General features: G+C 44.6%; 1 protein-coding gene across 1 annotated transcript; it reads left to right on the top strand.

Moving 5' to 3' along the window:
* Positions 1-1814: 1814 nt before the first annotated feature.
* Positions 1815-2750, top strand: Or5au1 (olfactory receptor family 5 subfamily AU member 1). Its single transcript, XM_090355038.1, has one exon. The coding sequence runs from the start codon at positions 1815-1817 to the stop codon at positions 2748-2750; it is 936 nt and encodes a 311-aa protein (XP_090211164.1).
* Positions 2751-19767: the final 17017 nt, after the last annotated feature.

Here is a 19767-nt window from a genome sequence, read left to right as displayed (position 1 = left end):
CTATCCAGTTTGCTACTCTTCCTCAGGTTAGGCTCCATGCCTATGTATGTAGTGGAAGCACTGGGCACAGTCTCACTTCTTTGTCTAGTTTTATTCAGATACTTTCACCACTGTTACCTAAACTGAATCAATCTGTTGAGGAAAGACGTGAGCCTTTCTCTCAACAAGTTCTACTCTATTCTTAAATGACCATCTGTTGACTTTCTTGAAGTTCCTGGAAGTTAAGACCACCTGGGGAGTTTTACAGTCCTTTCTCTGAAGTTCTGTAATTTGCCTTGCAGTTGAGTTGGACTTTGAGATCCATGGAGACAATAACATTTGCAATTTGGAAGTTCATTATAAAATGGCAGCTGGTGGGTTAAGGAGCGTGGGATGTTACATCCTGAAGACATGAAATAAATGAAGACTTATACTCCATGGGCTCCAAAAGCTCTGAGTTCTACTTTGCACGTGGTTCAAAGTCAGCCTGGGCAGAAAAGTCCCCATGAGACTCATATCTCCAATAACTACTAGAAAACAGGAAGTGGAGCTATGGCTCCAACTGGTAGAGCTCTAGCCTTGAACTAATTTCAGAGACAGTGCCCAGGCCCTGAATTCAAAACTGACAATTGCTTTCCCCTATCAAAAAGTAGAAGGAGGGGCCAGGAGTTTGGCCTAGTGGTAGAGTGCTTGCCTAGCATGCACGAAGACCCGGGTTCCATTCCTCGGTACCACATACATAGAAAAAAGCCGGAAGTGGTGCTGAGGTAGAGCTCTAGCCTTGAGAAAATCCAAGGACAGTGCTCAGGCCCTGAGCTCAAGCCCAGGACTAGCAAAAAAAAAAAAAAAAAAAAAAAAAGTAGGAGGAGGAGGAGGAGAAGGAGGAGGAAGAGGTAGCTCTCTGGTATTTTTCTTGTCACCATTCACAAGGTTCCCTCAACAGACATAAGTCACTACCTGACAGCTAAATTTATTTATCTGTATGTCCAGAATCTTCTCCTGTCCTTTGATGATTCTGGAAATTTGGCCAGTGGGATTCATCAGAGTCTATCTGGATCTACAGAATACAGTTCTTGGCACTCCCAATATCTTTCATGGTGGTGTTACGTTCTCAGGACACGAGGAGGTGGCTGACATTTGTTGTTTGTGGTCTCACTCAGTCACACCTGCTGGGGCCAGTCTTCTCAACAGAGTCCTCATCAAACAGCAGCGGATGCTTCAGGACCGCAAGGTAATTCAGGAAACAGGTGGTGGGTGGTGGCAGAAGAGGTGATGGTGCAGGAGGGTGTGGGGTTGAAGAGAAGCATCCCAGGCTTGTCCACTCTCACTAGAAAACGTGTCCTCAGGCAGTTTGGCCTAGTGGTAGAGTGCTTGCCTAGCATGCACGAAGACCAGGGTTCAATTCCTTGGTGCCACATACATAGAAAAAAATGCCAGACTGGTGCTGTGGCTCAAGTGGTAGAGTTCTAGCCTTGAGAAAACCCAAGGACAGAGCTCAGGCCCTGAGCCCAAGCTCAGGACTAGCCAAAAAAAAAAAAAAAAAAAAAGTGCCCTCATAAACCTTCAGTGCTGGAGAGAAGTTAGTTCCTTGTTGGCACCAACATCTGATCCAGGCTAAGTCTTTCTTTTCTTTTCTGTATTTCTCCATGTATATATTTCTTTCACATTTTCCCATAGCTTCTCAAATAATGCTTTCTTCCGACAGTTTCAGTGACACAGCCAAAGATCCTCAATAAGAATAATAAAACTAATCCCCAGAAGAAACCCCTAAGAACTTTCGGGGTCCAGTATCTCTTCCAGTAGCATCCTCTGTCATTCCCATACTGCTCAATAATATGCAAGACAACAACCTAAGCTCTTGGGTGGATTTTGAGCTCCTGGGGCTCACCAGTGACCCCCAGCTCCAGAAGCTGCTCTTTGTAGTTTTTTTGGGCATGTATGCCCTCACAGTTTCGGGGAACCTGCTCATGTTCCTGCTAATTCACACCAGTGCACCCCTGCACACTCCTATGTACACTCTCCTGAAGAGCCTCTCCTTCTTGGATTTCTGCTACTCTTCCACCGTGGTTCCCCAGACGCTGGTGAACTTCTTGGTTAAAAGAAAGATGATCTCTTACCTTGGCTGCATGGTCCAGATGTTCTTTTATGCGGGTTTTGCCACCAGTGAGTGCTATCTCATCGCTGCCATGGCCTATGACCGGTATGTGGCCATTCGCAGCCCTCTGCTCTACGCAAGCGTCTTGTCTCCTGAGGTGTGTGTGGCTCCCATTGTGGGTTTCTACACTGCAGGCTTTCTCAATTCTCTCATCCACACAAGCTGTATCTTCAGTCTGAGGTTCTGTGGGGCTCACGTGATCACTCATTTCTTCTGTGATGGACCACCCATCCTGTCTCTGTCCTGCGTGGACACTTTCCTGTGTGAGATCCTGCTCTTCATCTTTGCCGGTTTCAACCTCTTGAGCTGTACCCTCACTATCCTCATCTCCTACTTCTTCATCCTCATCACGATCTTGCAGATGAACTCGGCCCAGGGGAGGGTCAAGGCATTTTCCACCTGTGCTTCCCACCTCACTGCTGTCTGTCTCTTCTTTGGCACAACCATTTTCATGTACCTGCGTCCCAGCTCCAGCTACTCCCTGACCCAGGACCGCACACTAGCTGTGATCTACACGGTGGTCATTCCCATGCTGAACCCCTTAATCTACTCCTTGAGGAACAAAGATGTGAAGCAAGCACTAAGAAAAGTTTGGGACAGGAAAGCCATGGAATAATCTCCACACATCCTGAGAAAGAGGGAGGTCCTGAGATTTGTGCATGCGCATAGGAGTGGGGTGAGGGTGGGGTGGGCGTGGCCTCTGGTGGATAGGTGCTTCCGTCTTCACCCACTCAAGAAGGGCTAATGGCCACTGGAGACAAAGGGGCAAGAAGGGTCAGTCTGCTGCTTACATAACTGGCCCACTTGTCACATTTTAGTTGGGTCTTTTATTTCAATGTTTCATTTAGATTTCAAAATTCGATGGATATTTAATTTTATTATTAGAACAATAACAGAATTTCTTTCATTGCCAGTTGGTTTGTATATAAATTACAATGTCATTGTTGGGGCTTGAACTCAAAGCCTTGGTGCTCTTTCTTAGCTTTTTCATTCAAGGCTGGCACTCTGCCACTTGAGCCACACCTCTGTTTCTCGGGGTTTTTGATGGTTAATCAGTGATGAGTCTCACGGACTCTCCTGCCTAGGCTGGCTTTGAACTTTGACTCTTAGATCTCAGCTTCTTGAGTAGCTAGGATTATAGACGTGAGCATTCTGGACCCAGATTTATATTCTTCATAATGCTATTCCTAGATAAATGTGAGGGCACACCTGTAATCCTGGTACACAGGAGGCTGAGATAGGAGGGTTGAAAGTTCAAAGACAGCCTGGACCACATAGTGATACCTGTGTCTGGAAAAAAGAAAAAAGAAGAAAAGCAAAGTTATCTATTCTACATGGGTAGTTGCAGAGCAAGTAAGAAAGCCATCTACATTCACCACTGAGATCTGGGAGGGAAAAGACAGGCTGGAATACTCAGGTAACAATGAATAACTGGCTCCCATATCCAAAAGAAAGGATACAAGTAGCGTGCCTGCAACCTGGAGACATACCCTGGCTCCTCCATTGTGAGGCTTGTGGGATCCAGCGGCCCTGGGCAGCATCGCACTTCCGTTGCCAAGCTGAGTATCTCGGATAAATTGGGTTCCTCCCCATGTGTGGGGGGTGTGGGAGGGACTGGCCCACCTTGTAGAGACAAGGAGGGATAGTCGATTCCCCAGTGTCCTGGCTGTCCACACTTTGGCAGGGTCCAGAGGGTGGTCGAAGAGTAGGGCAAGCTCTTGCCCAGTGGCCTTCCTTGCCACACTTAAGGCATGGTCTGGGTGGTGTGCGTTGGGCGCCTCTTCTTTGAGGAGCCCCGAGGGCAGCAGCCAGGAGCTGGCAACTTTTCCTATTATGGGCAGCCTTGTCAGCTTTTTTCTGTTCCTCCTGGTTGTTAAAAACTTTAAAGGCCATGCTCACCAGATCTCCTTGGGGGGTTTGAGGGCCATTCTCTGCCTTTTTTTTAATATCGGGAACTGATTGGGAAATAAAATATGTATTAAGGACCATTATACCTTCTTTTGACTCCGGGTCCAGCTTAGTATAACACTGGAATGCCACTGCAAGGTGATTAAGAAATTCGGCAGGGTTTTCAGTGGGTCTCTGGGTAACCTCCTCTAGTTTATCATAGTTGACTGCATGGTGGGCTGCCTTCTGGAGGCCAGCTACCAGGCAGGTTACCTTCCTATTTCTGCTACCCTTCCAGGCGCATTATTTTCATAATCCCATTTGGGCTCTTCCCTGGTCACAGCCGTTGCCCCTACTGGGAAAGTATTGTCTAGGGAGTGGGTTTCATCAGCATGTGCCTGGACTGCAACCCAAACCCTTTCCTTTTCTTCAGAGGTAAAGGTAGTGGACAGGACTGTATATAAGTCATGCCAGGTGAGGTCATAGGTCTGAACAAGGTATTTAAACTCTTTGATATAATTATTAGGGTCTTGGGAGTAAGATCCCAGTCGCTTCTCGATCTGGGAAAGATGGGTCCTTGAACAGAGGACCTGCACACAACAAACTCCGTCCGCCCCTGCCACCTCTCCCAGAGGAAATAAGGGGGCTGCTGAGCCACCTGTGCAGGATTGGGTGTGAACTTCAGGAGGGGAGGAAAAAGGAGGTGAAGGCAGGAAAGGTTCAGCTTGGGGAGGAGGAGCAGAGTCTTCAATGTTGAGCAGGGGATCAGGCACTTTAGGGTTAGGAAGAGGCTCCAGGCTCTTTGGTGATTTGGCAGGGGCAGGCTGCCCCTGTGCCAGGAAGCTAGGGAAAGTTGAGTAGGACTGGTAGAGAGAAGGGCAAGCATGGAGAGCAAAGAAAGCCTGACCATATAGAACCTCTGGCCATTTGCCATTGTGTTGGCAGAAACTGTCTCAATTCCTGAGAATATTATAATCCAAAGTCCCATTCTGGGGCCATTGAGACCAGTTGTCTAGCCTAGACTTTGGCCAGACACAATCGCAATAAAAGATGAGCGGTTTGGCTTTATGGAGTCCCTGAGTAAAAGAATAAAGAGCACAAAAGATATCCCAAGTGGGTGTCCTGGCATGGGGAGACTGATGAGACCCCATTGTAATAAGAAACCCTAAGAGGAAGTGAAGTCAGTGAGGAGGTAGGGGAAGAGTTAGTGAGGTCACCAGGGAGGGGTGGAGTCAGTGAGGATGTCATTGGGTAGAGTCAATAAGGATGTTGAGTGGAAAAGGAGAGTGTGTGGGGGGAGGGGGAATCCAATCTCACCACAACAGATTGGGGGGTGCCGGGTCTTAAACGAGACACAGGGAGAGAACCCTGGGCAGGGGTGGGTTAAGAGAGACAGAAAAGAGGCCTGCAGGCAGGAGTCACTCACCAGGTGCAGACAGGAAACTGTAGCGAATGCACAGCCAGCAATGGGAAAGGTGGAGGTCTGGGAGTGAGGGGGCAGAAGGCGGATTGACCCTCAAGAAACTGAGGGGATCCAGCCACTCCTGACCCTCTCCCCCATCTGAGTCAGGCACCAAATGTAAGGTCTGCCGAAAGGAAACTCCACGCAGTGCAGGAGAAGAGGGTTTATTGGGTGAGGAAAGAGCAGGCTCCTGCCGCCCAAGATGGAGTCCAGTGAGCAAGAGAGCTTAGGGCGGGAAGTAAGAGATTATAGAGAGAGGGGTGTGACCACATCGGAAGTGGATGTGACCTCAGAGGATGGGGAAATGCCTCAGTGGGGACCTCCCACTGCCCCCAGGCATGCCAGTTGCCAGGGTAACAGGCTCTGGGTGGGGATTTCCAGGGTGCAGAGGAAGAGAACCAAGGGAAGAAGTCATTTCTTCCAGGCGGACCCAACAACTGGTGGCTCACTTCTGTAATCCTAGGAGGCTGAGAGCGGAGGATCCAGGGTCCAAGCCAGCTCTGGTGGGAAAGTTCATGAGACTCTTATCTCCAGTTAACCACCAGAAAAACCAGAAGTGATGCTGTGACTCAAAGTAGTAGAAAGCCAGCCTTTAGCAAAAGAGCTCAGAACAGCACCCAGGTCATGAGTTCATGTCCTTGACTGACAAAAAAAGTAATTTCCTTAGCTAACTTGAAGATATTAGCTCCTCGAGGAAATTTTTCCTTTTTGTTTTTTTACCTATCATGGGACTTGAACTCTGGGCCTGGGCGCTCTCTCTGAGCTCTTCAGCTCAAGGCTACCCTTGAGCCACAGACCCACTTCTGTTTTTTTTTTTTTTTCTAGAGATTAATTGGAGATAAGAGTCTCTCTTCTTTGGGCTGGCTTTGAACTGCAATCCTCAGATCTCAGCCTCCTGAGTAGCTAGGATTACAGGTGTAAGTTACCACACCCCGCCAAATTCTTCCCTCTTTACAATCTCCACCTTGTAAAACTGGCTTCTTCACTTTAAAAAACACTTGAAATTTTGGGCTAGGATGTAGCCTCGTGGTAGGGTACTCAGCTAGCATGCACAAAGCCCTGGGTTTGATTCCTTCGTACCACATACTCAGAAAAGGACAGAAGTAGCACTGTGGCTCAAATGGCAGAGCACTAGCCTTGAGCATAAAGTGTCAAAGGAGAGTGCATGTCTGGCATGCATAAAGGCCTGGATTCAATTCTTTGGTATCACATACAAAATGGGGGAAAAAAGCCAGAAGTGGTGCTGTGGTTCAAGTGGTAGACACTAGCCTTGAGGAAAGCCCAAGGACAGTGCTCAGGCCCTGAGTTCAATCCCACGATTGGTTAAAAAAAATCTTTTGAAAATTGTTTAGATTTATTATATAATCATACTTTTAGCAGTTTATATGATGCTTAATTTCCTTTGTTAACTGTTTTCCTGGCCAGTAACTTGGCGCCCGCTCTCTCTCTCTCTCTCTCTCTCTCTCTCTCTCTCTCTCTCTCTCTCTCTCTCTCTCTCTCTCTCGGCTTTCTCTCTCTCTCGGCTTTCTTTCTCTTGGCTTTCACTCTCTCTCTTTCTCTCTCTCTCCCTCTCTCCCCTTCTCCTCTCTCTCTCTCTCTCTCTCTCTCTCTCTCTCTCTCTCTCTCTCTCTCTCTCTCTCTCTCTCTCTCTCTTCCTCCTCCTCCTCCTCCTCCTTCTTTTTTTTCTTGTGGGTCTTTGGGATTGAATTCAGCCTGGGTGCTGTCCCTTAGCTCTTCAACTCAAGGCTACCGCCCTACCCTTGAGCCAAGCCCCAATTCCCATTTTCTAGAGGTTAATTGGAAATAAGAGTCTCAGGTTCTTTTGTTCCCCAGCTGCCTTTGAACCTTGATCCTCAGACCTCAGCCTCCTGAGTAGCTAGGATTACAGGTGTGAGCCACCACACCCAGCACTTGTTGACAGTCCTCGGGCTTGAATTCAGGGCCTGGGCACTGTCCCTGAGCTTTTTGTGGGGGTTGGTAGGGGTCATGTAGGTTGAGCTCTGGGTCTGGGCGCTGTCCCTGAGCTCTTCAACTCAAGGCTACCGCCCTTCCCTTGAGCCACAGCCCCAGTTCCCATTTTCTAATGATTAATTGGAGATAAGAGTCTCATGGTTTTCCAGTGCCCAGGCTCACTTTGAACCTTGATCCTCAAAACTCAGCCTCCTGAGCAGCCAGGATTAAAGGTGTGAGCCAGCACTCCCGGCTTGTCCCTGAGCTTCTTTTTCTAAGCTACAGCACCATTTCTGACTTTTTCTGTTTATAAGGTACTGATGTCTTGAACCCAGAGCTTCATGCATGCTAGACAAGCACTCCACCACTAAGCCACATCCCCAGTCCTATCCCTTAGTTTTTGATTTGTTTTCCTGAAGTTAGTGCTCTATCTTTTGAGCCACACCTCCACATCTGGCTTTTTGGAAGTTAACTGGAGTTAAGAGTCTCATGAACTTTCCTGCCAGGGCTTTGACCCTTGATCCTCAGATCTCAACTTCCTGAGTACCTAGGGTTATAGGCATGAGCCATGCATGCCCAACTCATTTCGCTACTTCAAAAGTGGATGAATTTGACCATGTTATGTCGGGCCAACACCAACCTTACTGCTTCCTTTGCAGATAGTTGATTGTGTTTTAGGACAAGTTTGAAAATCCTCTTATAACAAAGGAACTGCATGAAGTGGTTTGTGAGAGTTTTCTGGTCTTTATTGTTCACTGAGATGAATATTTGAAGATGCTACTAAAGTGCTAGACTGTCTAGATTCCTGTCACAGCTTTATATCATTAAACAATTCTTCTACTTCTCTATGCTATAATTTCTTCACTTGGGAAATGGAAATAACAATCACATTTACCTACTGTACAGAACTTGGAAGATTTAATAACAAATCAGCCATGTGTGGTGGCATATCTGTAATCCCAGAGCTTAGAAGGTAGACACAAGTGGAGTTTGAGGACAACACTGGCTAACACAAGTTCAAAGACAGCCTGGGCTACACAGTGAGACTGTGTCATAAAATCAAAGATTAGGAATAGGGCTCTGTGGTAGAGAGCTTGCCTTGCATTCACAAGGCTCTTTATTATTTTACATATACACACATTATATAGCCATGATTCTGTCACATAATTCTCATAGCTATTAACTCCCTGTATTTTTTGTGCGTATCTATGGCTGGCCTTACTCATTCTTTATATTTTTTCTTTCATTTAATAATGCTTGATTAAGTTATCTGTCAATCATTAAAACATTCTGCTTTGGAGTTTTTCCTCTTGTTTCTACAATATATCGATGGCTTATCAATTTTTAGTGTGTTCTCATTCTTTCTTTCCCTTTTCTTCCTGGTAGATTCTTCTTCCTCCTCCTTTTCCTTCTCCTACCCCTCCTTCTTCTTCTTCTCTTTTTTTTTTTGGTGCCAGTCCTAGAGTTTGAACTCAGAGCTGGGCACTGTCCCTGAGCTTCTTTTGCTTAAGGCTAGCACTCTATCACTTGAGCCACAGCAACATGTACAGCCTTTTTTTCTTATGTAGTACTGAGGAATCAAACCCAAGGCTTCATGCATGATAGTCAAGCACTCTCCATTAAGTCACACTTCCAGCCCTATGTTTAGTTTTTTGAGAAAGCTCTAGAATGCTGTCCAGAGTGGCTGTATTGGTTTACTTTCCCACCAGCAGTGCAGTGGGGTTCCCCTCTCCCTATCTCTCTACCAACATTTGTGTTGAGGAACAAATATTTTAACTAAGTATCTGCCTAAGCCTTAACTTAGTCAAACTGATGCATGAAATTAACCACCACAGGAATTTGTGTTTGCTCTTTCTGCAATATCTTCATTTAAAAAAAGTCTTAACTTTCTTACCAGAAGATGTAGCAATCTCTTTGTTTGTAGTGTGCCTTTTCACTGTATCAAAATGTGTCTCAGGAATCCTTCTGATTTATATAAGGTCATAAAGATCATCTCTTATGTGTTCCTATAAACTTCTTCAATTTTTTTTCTGTGTACAATTTTGTGGCTAGGATGAGATTCAGTTTTGTTTTCTTTTTTGAACTCAGGGCCTGGGCACTGTCCCTGAGCCAGTTTGCGCAATACTAATGCTCTACCACTCTGAGCCACAGCTCCACTTCTAATTTTCTGGTGGTTAATTTGAGATAAAAATCTCATGTACTTTCCTGCCAGGACTGGCTTTGAACCTCATAGCTCAGCTCTGAGTAGCTAGGATTATAGTCATGAGCCACCAGAATCCAGCTCAATTTTCTTTTTTTCAAGAGGAATACACAGGGACCAGGAGCATGGCCTGATGGTAGAGTGCTTGCCTAGCATGCAGGACGCCCTGGATTTGATTTCTTAGTACCACATACACAGAAAAAGCCCAAGTTCAATCCCCAGGATTGGCACGGGGAAAAAAAAGGAATACATAATTTCCCAAACCATTCTTTGCAACCCCTCACTAAGTTGAAATGCCAGTTTCTGTTTTAGCTGGGCATTTGTATTTCTCCCATTATCTAGATACCAGTGTATTAAATATCCCTTATCTGAAATGCATGGCATTTGAGTGACTGAACTTTTTTTTTCTTCTAGATTTTAGTATATCTGGGCACCAGTGGCTCAGACCTCAAGTCCTAGCTACACAGGAGACTGAGAGCTGAGGATCATGGTATGAAGCCACCCTGTGCAGAAAGTCTTTGTGATTTATTTATTTATTTATTTTTGCCAGTCCTGGGCTTGAGCTCAGGGCCTGAGCCCTGTCCTTGGACTTTCTCAAGGCGAGAGCTCTACTACTTGAGCCTCAGCACCACTTCTGGATTTTTTCTATGTATGTGGTACCGAGGAATCAAACCTGGGTCTTCATGCTGCTAGGCGAGCACTCTACCACTAGGCCAAACTCCTGGCCATGCTCTATGTGATTCTTATCCACATTTACCATGCAAAAAGCTGGAAGTGGAGCCAGGGTGGTAGCAAAAAGTATCCAAGGACAGTTTCCAGGCCCGGAGTTCAAGCCCCAAGGACTGACACACACACACACACAAAAGCTGGAAGTTAAGTCATCATAATTTAAGTGATAGAGTGCTAGCCTTGAGTGAAGAAGCCCAAGGACAGCACCCAGGTACTGAGTTTAAGCCCCAGGGATCAACACACACACACACACACACAGCACAACACAGCATAGTACAGCACTAAAAAGAAAGAAAAGAAAAGAAAGAAGCCAGGTGCCGTGGCTCATGCTTGTAATCCTAGTTACTCAGGAGGCTGATATCTGAGGATCTTGGTTCAGAGCCATCCCGGGCACTAAAGACTGTGAGACTCTTATCTCCATTAATCACTAGAAAACAGGAAGTGGGGCTGTGGTGCAGGGGTAGTACTGTAGCCTTGAGCTGATGAGCTCAGGGACAATGCCCAGGCCCAGAGTTCAAGCCCCAATGACCCACAAAAAAAAAAAAAAAAAAGAAAAAGAAAAAAAAGAAAGAAAGAAAAGAAAAAAGAAAAAAAATTAAAGAAGCTGGGTGCCCATGGCACACGCCTGTAATCCTAACCACTTAAAATCTGAGGATCACAGTTCAAAGCCAGTCTGGGCAGGAATGTCTGTGAAATTCATCTACAATAAACTAGTCAAAAAATCCAGAACTGGTGCTGTGGCTCAAGTGGTAGAGCACTTGCCCTGGGCCAAGAAGCTCAGGGGACAGCACTGAGATCCAGAGGTCAAGCCCCAGGACCAGCAAACAAACAAAAACAACAAACAAACAAACAAAAAACAGGGGACAAACTATTAATACAAGATTAAAAAAAGAAAAGGTTGGGGGCCGGGAATGTAGACTGGTAGTAGAGTGCTTGCCTAGCATGCATGAAACCCTGGGTTCAATTCCTCAGTATCACATACTCAGAAAAAGCCAGAAGTGGTGCTATGGCTCAAGTGACAGAGTACTAGCCTTGAGCAAAACATATCCAAGGACAGTGCCCAGGCCCTGAGTTCAAGCCCCAGGATTAGCAAAAAAGAAAAATGAAAAGGTTGTGTTCAGAACAAGGAAAAGTAGCAGCATCACTGAAGCATCCAGTGTACCACAAAAGCAGCTATAAAGCCTATAGTCTCTGTTTTTGTGGCTGGGCTTTGACACAAAGAATGTGTACACCAGATTTTACTTTAGGGTGAAGATAACAGTGGAAGCAGTTTTGGCATCAGGAAGTGATAAGGAGGTATTCTGACAAAAAAGTCTTTGTAAAATATCAGATTCCTTCATTCATCTGCTGTGTTAGCCATGGTTATTGTCTCCAAAGTCTCTGACTTTATAAATTCATATTATTTCTGGGTACCAGTGGCATATGCCTGTAATCTTAGTTTCTCTGGAGGCTGAGACCTGAAGATACTGGTTTGCAACTGGACCAAACAAGAAAGTCCATGAGACTCTCATCCCCAGCTAACCAGCAAAAATTTAGAGTGGAGCTGTGACTAAAATGATAGAGCACTCTTTTTTAACAAAAAAAGGTAAGTGACAGCTCCCAGGCCCTGAGTTCACATTCCAGTGCCAGCATGCACATTTAAACACACACACACACACACACACACACACACACACACACACACACACACGTCACATAATTTTTTTTTCTTTTTGTCAGTCTTGGAGCTTGAACTCAGGGCCTGAGATTATTTCATCACCATATTGTAGAGCTAAATTGGGTATTTTACCACTGATCATTAAATGAACAACTGACACCTCAACATCCATGTCATAAGGCTATTTTAATAAATCCCTTGGGGAAAAGCATATGGCCTAATCATTTTTATGAGAGTTCCTGGAGAATGAATGAACAGTCATTAAGAAACCACAAAAATCTTGAAATGCTGTTTCCCTGTAGTAACCCTGAACTGCTGGTTGAAAATGTGAGGACAAAAGGGTATCAATGTATGTGAATTAATGCACCTTCTATCTGGCAAATATCATGTAACCCTTTTACTAATTACAATAAAAAAATAAAAAAAATAAAACAACAACAACAACAACATAAACAAAAACAAAAACAAAAAAAAAAGAAAATGTGAGAACAAGCCAGGTGCTGGTGGCTCACGCCTGTAATCCTAGCTACTCAGGAGGCTGAGATCTGAGGATGATGGTTCAGAGTCAGCCTGGGACAGAACATCTCTGAGATTCTTATCTCCAACCACTGAAAAAGTGTAAATAATGCTGGGGTTCATAGTAGTAGAGTACTAGCCTTGAGCAAAAGAACTCAGGGACAGGGTCTAGGTCTTGAGTTCAAGCCCCAGTGGCTGACCAAAAAAAGAAAAAAACAAAAACAAAAACGATGAGAACAATCAGAAAAGATGTTTCTTGTAATTTTTTTGTTAGCATAATAATGGATTAGTAATAAAGTTACTCTATGCATATGTATAATCCCAGGACATGGAAGGCTGAAGTGAGAGGAGCATAGCTCAAGGCCAGTCTCAGAAACATAGGGAGATTATCTTTCAAAAAGCTGAAACATTGGGCCAGGAGTTTGGCCTAGCAGTAAGAGTGCTTGCCTAGCAAACACAAAGACTGGGTTCAATTTGTCCATATCACATACATAGCAAAAGCCAGAAGTGGTGCTGTGGCTCAAGTGGTAGAGCTCTACCCTTGAGAAAGCCCAAGGACAGTGCTCAGGCCCTGAGTTCAAGCCCTACAACCCATCAAAAAAAAAATCTCTAGGCTAGCTCTTCCTTTCAGTAACAATGCAGCCTCTAAAAATTGCTGGGACTTGTGAAGAAACAGAACACACTGTGACTGCTAAGGTGGCAAATTAGCTTCAGATGCTGCTCCTTCTGAAGTCATTCATCACCACCTCTGTGAGAAATCACTAGGGAAACTGAAGTCTGTGTGGAAAAGGGTAGGAGGAGATGGAAATCGGAAGAAATAGAGGAGTTTCAGTCTGTGTGGAGAGTGACAGGGATAGGGTAAGTGGAGAAAAGCTTAAAAGTTCTTCTTTGGGATTTCACTTCCTGTTCCTTTACAGTAAAACTAATGACCATCAATTGATTGTGTTTTCATCTAATGCTTTTTCCACATCTGTTGAGATGATCTTGCAGCTTTGTCTTTCATCCTGTCAATACTGTATATCCTATTTATTGGTTTGCTTATGTCAGACCATCCTTTCATGGCAGAGACAAATTCTGCATGTTCTGGGTTTGAACTCAGGGCCTGGACACTATCCCTGAGCTTTCCCCCCGCCCCCCCCACAAGGCTAGTGCTCCACTTTTATCTTTTTGCTGGTTAATTGAAGAATCTTACACACTTTCCTGACTAGCCTGGCTTCAAACCATGATCCTCAGATCTCAGCCTCCTGTGTAGGTAGTATTACAGGCATAAGCCACTAATGCCCAGCTTCATAAAGAGAATTTAGAAGTGTCTGTGAGACTCTTATCTCCAATTAACTACCAGAATGTGTGGGGGGGGGTGGGAGAGGGCGGAAAGCACCAGAAGTGGAGCTATGGCTCAACTGGTAGAGCAGTAACCTTGAGCAGGGGCTGGGAGTTTGGCCTAGTGGTAGAGTGCTTGCCTAGCATGCACGAAGACCTGGGTTTGATTCCTTGGTACCATATACATAGAAAAATAACCTGGAAATGGTGCTGAGGCTCAAGTGGTAGAGCTCTAGCTTTGAGAAAGTCCAAGGACAATGCTCAGGCCCAGGACTCCCCCTCCACCCCCAACAAAAGAACAGTAGCAAAAAATTCTCAGGGACAGTGCTCAGGCCCTGAGTTCAAGCCCCAGGGCTGGCACAGAAAACAAAGGAACAGTCCTCATACTTTGCTGAGCCCATCTCTGAACCCCTGCTGTTATCATCATCACCCTCATTAAGTAGAAAGTAAGAAAAAGAGGCCAAAAAGGGAGTGAAGGTAAAGGATGGTGTGGAGAAGTTTGGCATACATACTAGTAATTTTTTTTTTGTTGTTGGTCCTGAGGCTTGAACTCTAGGCCTGGGCATTGTCCCTAAGCTCGTCAGCTCAAGGCTACCACCCTACACCTTGAGTTACAGCCCCACTGCTGGTTTCCTTTTGTTCCCCTGGCTGGCTTTGAACCTTGATCCTCATATCTCAGATTCCTAAGTAGCTAGGATTACAGGTGTGAACCACCGTGCCTGGCTTCAATACTACTCTAATAGCTGTGTAAAGTTCCATTGTGTACAGGTACCACATTTACTTGACCTACTCACCTATTGTAGGGCTGTTCCCATAGCTTGGTTATCGTGAATAACGCAGCTATGAACGTGGATGTGCAAGTGTCTTTATGGCATCCTGGTATCCCAGGAGTGCTATGACTGGGTCAGTTATAAACACCACCACCCAGAGAAACCAATGGGATATTGGAAGAGAAAGTTACATGCTCATAATCCTAGCACTCAGGAGGTAGAGGCTGGTGGATTGTGAGTTCTAGACCAGTGTAGGCCACTGAGTGAGGCCTCGTCTTAGGGAAACAAAATGAAACAAATAGCCAATCATCTAATTAACCATTCAGCTGAATATTTCCTTGAACAACTATTAGTGTATTAGGAGGTACCTCAGTGGGTAATAGGGATAGGGCACAGAAATGGAGGGACAAAGAGTGAATAAATGTAGCAGAGGTACTCACTGGATACAAAGCTGAAAATGAACTAGATGGGGATGGGAGGGAAAAATGGAAAGGTAGTAAAGGAAGAGGTGACACTGGCCAAAAAGAAATGTACTCATTATCTGACTTATAAAACTATAACCCATCTATCACCTTTATAATAACAACAAAAATACTAAAAAGAAAAAGAAAAAAGAAAGTTCATCACACAAAATACCTCTTAACATTTCCAGGGGTTAGGAGCCCAGATTTAAAGCAGCTCATCTTTAGACATCAAGTGGCCTCTCGGGCAAATACTCCTTGGGTATATAAAGACGTTTCTCTTTACCATAATCACCTTTGAGGTTAATAATGGTATAAGTTCTATTCCTCCTAGACTACAACTTTAGATTTACTTAAAGCTTAAGAGCAGACATGTAATTCTGTGTGTGAGGGGGTGCTTTACTGGAATTTGAATTTAGGGCCTCATGCTAGGTAGGCAGGTTACTGCGAGCCATGCTTCCAGCCTCCTCCTCTTTTTTGGGGTACTGAGGTTTCAACTTACAACCTCAAGGTCGTAAGTTATCACTTAGGGCATTCCTCTGACCCTGTTTCTTCTTATTTTTTAAATAATTAATTAAAATTATCTTTAGTAGTTATACGAAGGGATTTCAGTTCAACAAATTTTGCTGGTTATTTTGGAGCCCAAATAACAAGAATTATTAACATGAGCGTGATTGAGCCTCCTTCCTTATTTTTGAATATTTTTATTTTGGGGGGGTTAGTTGTGGGGCTTGTACTCTGGGCCTAGGCACTGTCCCTGAGCTCTTCAGCTTAAGGCTACCATGCTACCCCTTGAGCCACAGCACAACTCTGTTTTCTAGTGGTTAATTGGAGAAAAGAGTCTCAGGTTTTTAGTCCCCAGGCTGGCTTTGAATTGTGATTAAATCTCAGTCTCCTGAGCAGCTAGCATTACATGTGTGAGCCACGGCGCCCAGCTTTTTGCACTTTTTTTTTTTTAAAGGTAGGTCCTCATTTTTTGCCAGGCCTGCACTTGGACTATGATCCACCTTTTTTTTTTTTTTTTTGCTTCCTGGCAGAATTTGGATGGGGGAACAGCACCACACAGCCTCTGTTCAGATGCAGTCTCAAAGATTTGTCTACCTGCGCTGGCATCTACACACTTGTGATTTTCCTGGGGTAATAGGCTCTTGCCTCTGCATCTAGGCATTGGTTAAAAAGGGAGTACTGGAAACATTTTGCTCAGGCTGGCCTTGAACAATAATCCTCTGGGTCTTAGCTTCCTAAAGTCGCTAAGATTGCAAGCATGAACCACTGGGCCCCACTATTTTATTTTATACATAAAGGAAACATATGATTATGAAGAGAAAAACAAAGTCTATTTTGGGCCAAGAATCAACAAAGAAAATTCTTTAACTCTGGGCTGAACTCAGGAAGAGGAAAATGTAGGCAAAGAAAAGAAACATAAAAGAACAGATGACTCTGATTCAGCAAATGACATCTGAATTTTAAGAAGGCAGTGCACACAAGGTCAGCAGCAATTTACCTCCAAGTTTGACTATTCTTGGAGTGAGGCTAGTCAGAAATTACATAAACAGGTCTTTCCTTCTGAGTTATTATAAAGGAGATCGCAGACGAAAACAAACACCCAAGCCTTATTTCTGTCTCTCTCTTCCTCATCTCATTTTTTGTTTTGTTCTTGTGAGGCAGGGTCTTGCTGCGTGTCCAGGCTAGATTCAAGCTCACTGCCCGCTTCCAGATAGCTAGGATTACAGGCATATATTACTACTCCCCACTCTTTGTTTTGGTGAAAACTGGCTGCATATATTGTTTTAGGAGCTGGGTAGAATCAGGGAAGGGCCAACTTGAGGACAATTCTAAAGCACTGTGAGTCTGTATTAGCAGTTGGGATGCTTTAAAGCATACAGATGTTATATTTAAGCCTTATTATTTTGTATGTGTGTATGCCATTATTGAGGTTTGAACTCAGAGCTGGAGCACTATCCCTTAGCATTGTCACTCAGGGCTTCCACTTGAGTCATAGCTCCACTTCTGGCATTCTGGTGGTTAATTGCAGGTAAGAATCTCAGGGACTTTAATGCTCAGGCTGACATCAAACTAGGATACACAGATCTCAGCCTCCTGAGCGGTTAGGATTACAGGCGTGAGCCCCCAGCTCCTGGCTATCTGTAAGCATTATGATGAAAAAGAAATCTGCACCAATAAAAAAGAAAAGAAGAAAACGTTTTCCTGCTTTCTTTGCTGCAATGAGTCGATGCTCAACTGCCAACAGCTTAGCTCAGGGCAGTCTCCCAGATCTCCTGGTAAAGGTCCTCAGCCAACAGAGCATGAATCCTTTCATAATTATAGGGAACAGGAACTACACACCTTTGTCACTGTCAACGGTAAGATAAAGGGCAAGACACCGAGTCACAGTAACACACCGAGTCACAGTAACAGGGCCTACAAAGGAAGACAGAATCCAGAATCCAGATGGGGAAGCTTTACTTCTCACTGAGATGAAGAGAATTCCAGCTCCAGGTGGCAAGTGGCAAGAGGCATTCTTCAGGCCAAGCCAGTGAGGTCAGCTCTGATTACTGCTGGGCAGTTGAGATCATTGATTTCCTGGCTGATGGCCAGGATTGCATAACAGACACAGAAGCCCCGAGGGACACAGATGACCGGAAGGGGCTCTGGGCCTCATGTCTCTGGAGCCAGGCCCAGATTCTCCCCCAGGCTGCATGGACAACCAGCATTGGCAGACCCATGACTGAGGAAGGGTGTTAGAGGCCCCACAGGGCGAAGAGTCCGCCCAACTAAGCCGTTACCAAACGCCATTTTTTAAGGGAAGGCGCTGGATCTGGGCAAGCAAGAGGCCACAAGGTGGCAGCAGAGGACACAGCCTCCGACACAAAACCTGAGCCATCTTGCAAACACCAGGTCCAAACGGAAAGGGATTCACGAAGGAAGTCAGCTGTCTATATTTGGGTATTTAGAGCCAGAAAAAAAATGACTGCATTTCAAAGAAATGATGGTAAATTTCATCAGCATGGGGACTTTTCTAAATTACCACAGAACTCAGCTGCTTAGAAAGCCTACATAAACATGAACTGGATAGTTATCCCACGCTTTTGTAGTGTGTATATGTGCACATGCATGCCAAAAAAATTATCTGCTGGTATTGGGCTTTGAACTCAGGGCCTAAGTGCTGTCCCATAGCTTTTTCCACTCTGAGCTAGTGCTTTACCTCTTTAGCTGCAGCTCTACTTCTGGATATTTGCTAATTAATTAGAGATAAGTCTTATGGACTTTTGTGCCTGGGGTGGTTTTGAACCTCAATCCTCAGATCTCAGCTTCCTGAGTAGGTAGGATTACAGGCCTGAGCCATGGATGCCTGGCTTCTCCAATGCTTAAGAGCAAGAAACAGAAGTCATGGCTTTGAAAACTGGTGCCAGCAGAAGCCTTGCCACAATCCTTTCTTTTTGTGAAATAAAATGACCTCCATAGAGAATTTAACCCTGATGAAGAAGGGCACTGGTTACTGGGCAGTGCTGGACCAATGGTAGGTTATCAAGAGAGTCCAGAACTTTAGTTGCAATCCGTGTGTGGACAGGAAGAATGGAGAATGCCTGTAACTGACAGATATACCCAGGAAAGGAATATTAGTAGCCTGGGAACTAAGTAACAAAGCTTATGACCTCTTTCTCTCATCTAATACTCATGCCATTACATATTTCCTCCTCCTCTACTCCCCAGTTATGGCCACAAAAAATGTCTCCAAGACATTGATTAATATCTTCTGGGGCAAAAATCACTCTACCCTGGACTGGGAGCAGAGCCTAGTGGTAAAGTGCTTGCCTAGCATGCACGAAGCCCTGTGTTTGATTCCTCTGTACCACATACACAGAAAAAGCCAGAATTGGCACTGGCTCTCAGTTCATGCCCCAGGATTGGAAAAAAAAAAAAAAAAAAAAGGCACTACCCTGAAAACTTATGTTTTAGAAGTATAGTAACATGTTCAATACCTGTAAGACCCTGGTGGTGTTTCACAAAGTCTACATAAGCCATATCGTACATCTGAAACCTGATTTCCTAACATGTTGCTATAGAGACTGGCAACCAAAGGACTATACAATGAATCTGGCCATTGAATTTAAAAAAAAAAAAACAAACAAACTATTTTATTTTACTTTTTTTGTGCCGGTACTGGGGCTTGAACTCAGGCCCCTTGTGTTTTTGCCAGGCTTTTGGAGTCAAAGTTGTTACCTGATCACTACAGCCACAGTTCAACTTCTGGTTTAGCTGCTTAATTGAATAGAAAAGTCTCAAGGACTTTTCTGCCCAGGCTGGCTTCAAATCTCTATCTTCAGTGTGGCTAGAATTACAAGTATAAGAGGTTGGGAGTTTGGCCTACTGGTAGAGTGCCTGCCTAGCATGCATGAAGACCAGGGTTTGATTTCTTGGTTACCACATATATAGAAAAAGCCGAAGTGATGCTGTGGCTCAAGTGGTAGAGCTCTAGCTTTGAGAAAGCCCCAAGGACAGTGCTCAAAACCTGAGTTCAACCCCAGGCATGGCAAAAAAAAAAAAAATGCAATTATAAGCCACTAGAGCCCAGTCAGTTATCAATAACTAACAGAAGGTAAATCAGAAAATTTCACATCAAAAAAGGTGGGAGTTTCTGAGCTTTATAGGAAAATAAAAACCATGGCACTAACAGGTC

This window comes from Megascapheus bottae, chromosome 2 (genome assembly GCF_031878675.1).
Source record: "Megascapheus bottae isolate mThoBot1 chromosome 2, mThoBot2.hap1, whole genome shotgun sequence".
Classification (NCBI taxonomy): Eukaryota; Metazoa; Chordata; class Mammalia; order Rodentia; family Geomyidae; genus Megascapheus; species Megascapheus bottae.
This window is presented reverse-complemented; position numbering and strand designations above follow the sequence as displayed.

Coding starts and splice junctions, on each gene's coding strand:
- Or5au1 (XM_090355038.1), top strand. CDS start 1,815: ATGCAAGACAACAACCTAAGCTCTTGGGTGGATTTTGAGCTCCTGGGG.